This window comes from Corvus brachyrhynchos, unplaced genomic scaffold (genome assembly GCF_000691975.1).
Source record: "Corvus brachyrhynchos isolate BGI_N302 unplaced genomic scaffold, ASM69197v1 scaffold116, whole genome shotgun sequence".
Classification (NCBI taxonomy): Eukaryota; Metazoa; Chordata; class Aves; order Passeriformes; family Corvidae; genus Corvus; species Corvus brachyrhynchos.
Window position 1 is genome coordinate 9,021,754 of NW_008240221.1, and position 7,258 is coordinate 9,029,011.

General features: G+C 40.7%; 1 protein-coding gene across 1 annotated transcript; it reads right to left on the reverse strand.

The window, feature by feature from the left end:
- Positions 1–2,527: 2,527 nt before the first annotated feature.
- LOC103622860 (retinol dehydrogenase 14) lies at positions 2,528–7,238 on the reverse strand. Its single transcript, XM_017745044.1, is given in 2 exon segments — positions 2,528–4,039; positions 4,041–7,238. Coding segments are annotated over 2 exon segments (699 nt in total). The 5' UTR covers positions 4,101–7,238; the 3' UTR covers positions 2,528–3,400.
- Between the last annotated feature and the right edge of the window lie 20 nt (positions 7,239–7,258).

The window sequence follows — 7,258 nt, forward strand, 5'->3', positions numbered from 1 at the left end:
CACCGACAGCTCCTCCTGTCTTTTAAACGGGGAGATTAAACTGCACCTGCACATGTGTCTGCACACACACAGACACACACACCTCCTCTACACGCCAATTCTAAAACTGCATTTTAGAATGCAGTTAGAGTGCGATGTTGTTGCCATACAAAATGTGACCACTGAGAAATGGGGCCACTTGGAAACACTGCTGACACTGGCCAAAAGCTTCAGTGGGGAAAGTGTGCAAACAGTCAGAAGTTAATCCCTGCTGTGGCCCTCCACCTCCCAGCTATGGCAGGCCAGACGCACTTTCCCTGGGCAAAGCAAAAGGGCAGGGAATATGTTCTCAGGAGTCACTGTGCCCTATACACATCCCAGCCTGTTTTCAAATACCCTGGGCACAGGTATGAAGTGCCAGCCCAACACTGCTCATGGACTCAAAATTCAACACTCAAATTTTAACCATTTACCTAAGAAAGCTGAAGGTACATTTTGCATTTGGAAAAAGTTGCCTTTTAACATTTATCAGAAACTTCAACAAGATCTTAAACTTAGCTGTGTCTTCCTTAACAGTATCTACATATCTGCAGGTGTGATTAGATATTTCTACTTCCATATCTGTAATGTACTTGCCAGCAATGTGGTCAGTGTCTGTACCTGCCAATGAAAGCTGCATTTCCATGGGCTTTGCCTGATATCCCTGGTCATTGCCTTCCTCTTTCACCCTTGTTTTAAAAACTTTAATTCTTCATAGGAAGTAAGTTTAATTTGAGGGTAAGGGTGCTCAAATGGTGGTGATGGTGAAAGAAGGCAACTGGAATGCAACAGTTTTGGCTGCATGCTCTTGACACAAGGGTAGGGTAGGATGAGGATGAGGAGAGGAATACTGCCTTAGCCAAAATTCTTGGTTCTAACCCAGACTGAGTCAGCATTACTGCTTGTTGAAATAAGGGCTCTTTAGTTTTACACTCAGATTTTGTAGATCTGTTGACCTTTGAGGACTCCAGTTCCTGGATGCTACTAGAATAACAAAGGGATCACATAAACATTCACAGCAGCCTCCAGGGAGTAATCAAAGCTTTCTAGTCCACAGCAGTTAAATGACATTCAACCTTAAAAGTGACAAATTGTACTTATTTCAGATGTTGAAAAAAGCCTACCTTTCCATAAGTTCCTAACAATCCATCCTTTCAAATTGTTTTCAGGTAGTATTCATCCATTAATATTTCATTAAGGGTCCATTAAGGATTAGTCTACTCTGGAATGAGGGCTGTAATTTAGTTATAATTACAGGAATGTAATCTCTTTCTGACAATGGCTCTTATTTCCACAACATTTCAAAAGAACAATACCAAGTACATGGTAGAACTATGGCCTGCCATGCACAACTGGGACTTCCTATTCTGCATCTCCTATTTCAGTACAAATCCACCTCTGCTGTTTTGAAGGCAAGTGCACATCCTATGTAGGCCATTCAGTCTAAAAATTACATCTGTCTCTGCTCTTCAGGTAGTTTCAGTGCAGTTTTTCAGTGCAGTATTTTCAGGCTAATCATCCTCTCCATTGTCCACCTTTGCATGCAAGGCTTTTCTTGCAAGAGGTGTACACACATTTCAGCAGAGGAACAATGCAGTAGTGTTCCTTTAGAATTGCTCTGGTAGTATTGAAACACAAACCTGATTTTGGCTCAGCTTCTTTGTAACTCTTTACAGAGAAGTTAATGAACTCTTCCATTCTTCAGCTACCTGTTAAAGGTGCTGCTTGCAGCCATTTACAGGTATTTAAAATGAAAATGTGAAATGCATCACTGAAGACCAAAGCAGGACTTCCTTAAGTGTGTAACACAACTCCCTCTGCATCACTTAGAGAACTTTGTTCAACACTCACAGTGTGCTTTGACAACACATCCACCTCTACACCTCACCTTACAGTAAGCGGTGCAAAGTTCAACCTGTTACGTGGTTTTACAAACCTGCTCTGCTTTGTACCTTGCCTTCTGATTTTCTGGAATGCTGCTTTCTGCCCTACCCATGCCACCTGCCCAGTATAGACTCTTGCTGGGGAAGGCGAAGGCAAGATCAAGTCCACTCCACTGTGCAAAAGCTAAAGTATTCTGAGAGTCTGAGTAAACAATCACAGAAAGTATTTTAAAAATTTAGCTGGTCACCACCTGAAGTGCAGAACTGATGTATTTATAACTAAGGAACTATTGAATACATAATTTATTATTGATTCTCCTTCGAGTAATAGTAACATAGATCACTCTAAATCATTCTTCCATTTTTATACTATATATCTTAATAATGTAGACCAAAACAAAAAGGCATAAATGTTAATATGAAATCGTAATTTATATGAATTAAAAAAAAAAAATCAGTACAGACTCACGCAAAACTCACGTATTTCTTTGGAGCCCGTTTTATTTCTACAAACCCCAAGCTCCCTAAACCAACACACAGGTTCATCTTCTGCTTTGAAACCAGGCTACTGCATCAAGGCTGCTGGTTTCTGATACATCTCCCACAATAAATGAATGAATCCTATGTCTTCTTTTTAAAAGATTTTATTAAAGAATATTCAGTCAGCGGTATGAGACATTTATTGAACCTCATTACTGAGTTAAAGTGCCATCAGTTGAGCCAAACACACTGAGCAGCTTATTCACTTCGGTCTCATTTGCATGAGGTCTTACACAGTTCATGCCATGCAAAGCCCTGCCAAGGCCATTACACATTTTGCAACTACCCTTTTAATGAAACCCAAGGCTTCAAGAAACAGCAAGTTCAACACACATGGAAATAAAAACACAACTTGCACAACCAAGTATACTTACACACTGAACAGCAGCAACATCACTAAAAATATCTGACTTTGTGCTTCACAGCAAAACCACGCACGGCTCAACAGTTCTGTTCACTGAACCATGGGGCTGACAAGCCTTTGAAAGGCACTCAGAGGCCTCAACAATTATAGTGCAAGATATCAGGAAAACTCTTTATTCCATTTTTCATTGTGATGGCTCAAAAAGAGATGACTAAGACTTATTTTCAAATAATTTTTTACAGAAGTGTTTCACCATCAGTACCCTGCATTGTCCAGCCAGACATGTAATGACAAATATGCGTATATATTGCTGAACACAGTTCTGCCTTATTTGTAAAATATGAGTTTCTAAGCAGATTTAACCAGAAATTATATTCACACCCACAAACTTTAGTTCAGATTTTTTCTGAATGCCTGTGTCTATTGAAGATTGTCTTTTATTTCAAAACAGAGTTCCAACATAAATCACTCCCTTATTTCATACTTACTGAGCAAAATACCCTGTATTCCCACAGCATTTAAAGTGAGAATTTCACTGTTGCCAAAATGCATTGCATAGCTATCTGCCTTCTTTTTTGCAAACACTCCCTGGCACTTACTTCAGTAAGCCAACCATCACTTCACTGATATCCCACAATTTTCTTGCAACCAAGTCATCCATGGCTTTGGGCAGGAGTTCTTCCTCTTTGCAGTCTCCAAAATACTTTCCTGACACACCTTCAACATCAGGAGAAGAGGCCAAATAAATAGATGTCTGGGCTCCTTCCAGAGGCGTTTTGAAGAAAGCCCATGACACCAAGTTGAACAGAGGTTTGGCCAGCAAAGGAATATTCACATGCCTGCCTAGATTTGTTCTGACAATCCCAGGATGAAGCGAGTTCACGGTGACTCCTGTCCCTTCCAACCGACGGGCCAACTCCCTGGCAAATAATATGTTAGCCAGTTTACTTCGGCTGTAACAAAAGCTTTTATTGTAGCTTATTTCACTGTTCAAGTCTTCAAAGTTGATCTCTCCATATTTGTAAAGCTTTGAGGATACTACAACAATCCTGCTCGGGGCAGAATTTTTGAGGAGGCCCAGAAGAAGGTTGGTGAGCAAGAAGTGGCCCAAGTGGTTTACACCGAACTGCATCTCAAAACCATCCTCCGTCTTCATGTATGGACACTGGAATATGCCTGCATTATTTATCAGAACATCCAGCCTTGACTCTTCCTTTAAATAGGAAAGAAAAAAAATCATTCAGTTTTAGAACTCTCATGTAAACATTATTATGCTTCAATTTCTCACTAAGCATCGTTAAAAAAGAAATAATTTCGTTCCTAGTTTTCTGAATTGTAGCTTTCTGACATTTTCTTAAAGCACTACTGAAAAAAAACCACCTTTAAGCTGAACTACCACTAAACTGTGCACTTGACCCCAGCAAGACCTGAGAGTATGTCTGTATCAACCTCTAATGCAGGCAAAGAACACAACCATCTGCTTCTCTAAGAGCAGCTTTTTCTACAGCAATTCAGTGATAAATTACCTTTGTGATGTATTTTTTTACTCTTTAAAAAGCAACCTGTCTTTTGCACTGCAAAAGGCCACACGTTAATTTATGGCAAATCTCTGCTACAGCAGAGGGATCTAGTGTGCAGACATGCAAACATGGAACACAAGGTGTTAGCACAAAGAAGTAACCTCAGGGCTGAAGAGCCATTACACTGTAGACCCATCATCTCACCTGGATGATATCACGAAAAACTTTGCCAAATAATGTTTTCATGATTTTAAACTTGTCTTACTTTAAAACCAGTACACATCACTCTGCTTCTTGGTGAGAACTATGTAGCAGGACTCATAGAAAAGTAACATTCATGTTTCATACAATTTGAGTCCAATAGGTCTACTCAGGAACTAAGGAACAGAGGCTTGAAATATCTAGGTGCTCAGCACATGAGATTTAATGGATCAGAATTCTGGTTCAGGTCAGTAAAAATCAGTCTCAAGGATGTATGTTACACTCTCCAGGATAAGAAAATATAAGTAATTGACAGAGGTGGCACTGATAATTTAAATATATGAATCATGCACTTCATGCACCAGAATCCACTCAAAAGAGGTCTCCAATTTACCCAAAACTGTAACTTAAAAAAACCCCAAAATCTATGAATTAAAGAAAGCTGCTTAAGTAAGCTTTGAATTCAGCACCCTTACCCACCTCTAAAAAAAGACTGTGAGAGCACAATTTATGCTTGCATGAATCAAAGGCAAAGGTATTCATTTTCTCTAGAAAGAGCACTGGGAGTTTTCTTTGCCGTTAATTCTTTAAACCCCACGCAAGGACTGGAAGACAAGCTGAGACAATCTTGGGCCATTGTGATGATAAAAATAGAGAACCTCATAAATGAATTCTGCACCATTTCCCTTTTATTTCACTGCCATTAGCAGCAAAGATACAAAGAGAGCAAAAACCAAATCTGCACTTGGCATTCAGTTAAAGGTGGTGGCATCTGATCACTCAAAACTTCAAGTACTTCAATCTCAGACTGATTTTCATGGAACTTGTGACTGCTTAGTGTTTCAAATAATTGTGTCCCTCAGGCGTGATCCAAAGAGCACCAAACTCACTTCTCTTCACCCAAAGGGACACAGTGGTCAGTCACTATCACTAAATCAGGACAGGAGTGAAGAAGTACTGACTGCAGATCTGCTCACTGAAGTGATCCTTCTTTCTCCTTTAGAGAATAACATCTGACTGAAGGATTTAATTTGCAAGACTTACACTCCAGCAAGACCTCCAAATGTGCTATTTTCTGGAAGTCCTAAATGTAATAACTTAGAGTGATGTGATCAATGCCAAGCAGGCAGCTATGACAACCAAGTGCAACAGAGTGCACAAAACATTGCTTTAATGGGCAATGCTATTCCTTGCAGCCTCTAAGCTCACTTTCACTTTCTCCCTTTTCCCATGGAACCCTCCAACATCTCAGTCTTTTTTTTTTTCAGTGAGACTAAGGAATGAGAGACAATCACTTTCAGTTATGCAAAGTAAAGCTCCCATGGCTAAGTAGTGGGAGTGCCTTGTCTCCCCATCCTACCAACATTTACATCTTCTTTATGTCAAACGAAAAACCACAAGAACCCCCAAACAAATCCCAACACCACAGCTCCAAAAAAGGACTCGCAAATAGGGAAGGTAAATAACAAGAACTTGGGTGGAACAGCTCTTGAAAGTTATCTCTTGAACTCGCATCCCTTGTCAGTCAGGTGCATTCAAATTACAATGCAAGCATCAGCAATACTGTGCAGACAGCACACCCTCTTTTCATTTATCCATTTCTCACTTAAAAGCCACTCTGATATTTTGAACTATAAAATATGTAATTCTTAAAAGTTAAACATTTAAAGTCATGTTAAAGAAAGTTAAAGTATGTCTCTTTTTTTTGCTGTGTGTGTATCACACAAATTTTAACTACTTTCATGCATGCAGGTTTTCCCACAACATTGAAGGAACATTAGAGCTTACCACCGGATTCATATATATGAAGGATTCATACATACGAATATGTATGTCTACCAAGTGCCTCACTAGAGAACTTAAAACTTGACACTTTTAAAAAAGCAGTTTGAAAATTAATGCAATAAAGTCCCTCTCTGGTTTCTCCCTCTCTTACAATGGGATCTGAGCATCTTTTAAGCACTTAACAAGCACATCTCCGAGCAGCAGCAGGACTTACTAAGCCTACCTTCCCATGACTTCATGTCTCATGGCTTGAGTAGCTAGATGTGGTGAGATCAAAGTCCCAAAAGATGATTTCTGTGGGAATGAAATAATGCCTCCGACACTGCTTCCCTCTGCTCTACATATCTAGTGGCACTTCAGTCAGGCAAAGCAACTGGATGTCCCTATTCTCCTTAAGCTCAGGTTTTCAGGGAATCTGCAAATACTTTATATGTTCAAAAATGCCTGTCGACTAGGTTCTGCTGGTGGTGGGTGAGAGGTTTAAAGTCCTTGGGGGTTGCAACCTAAGGAGGCAGCAGAAGGATGTCTGGAGCACGTGAACAGTGCACCTGTCAACTTTTATTTTTCTGGTGACAAAGCTGAGCTGTAACACTAATTTAAATCGACAAAGGTTAAAGCTAGGTAATTCAGAGAGAAAGGAAGAAAAATCATTTCTCACCCAGAGACAAGCATTTCCTTTCCAGAACAGAAAAGGTCTAGAATATTTTGCACCAAAACAAACTATCAAGAAGTTCATGCTTCCAGGCGCCAATTCACGGCCAATTTGCTTACACCCTCCTCCTAAACCCTGCGGTGACCTCGGGGACATCCCCCGTCCCCCGAGTGCGCTGCCGGCAGGAGAACAGCCTCCTGCAACCCACACGGAAACCCGGGCGCCAACACGGAGCGCAGAGGCCGCCGCCATCACCGCCCAGCCCGTGCCTGCCGGGCGCTGCCCGGGCGCGGGG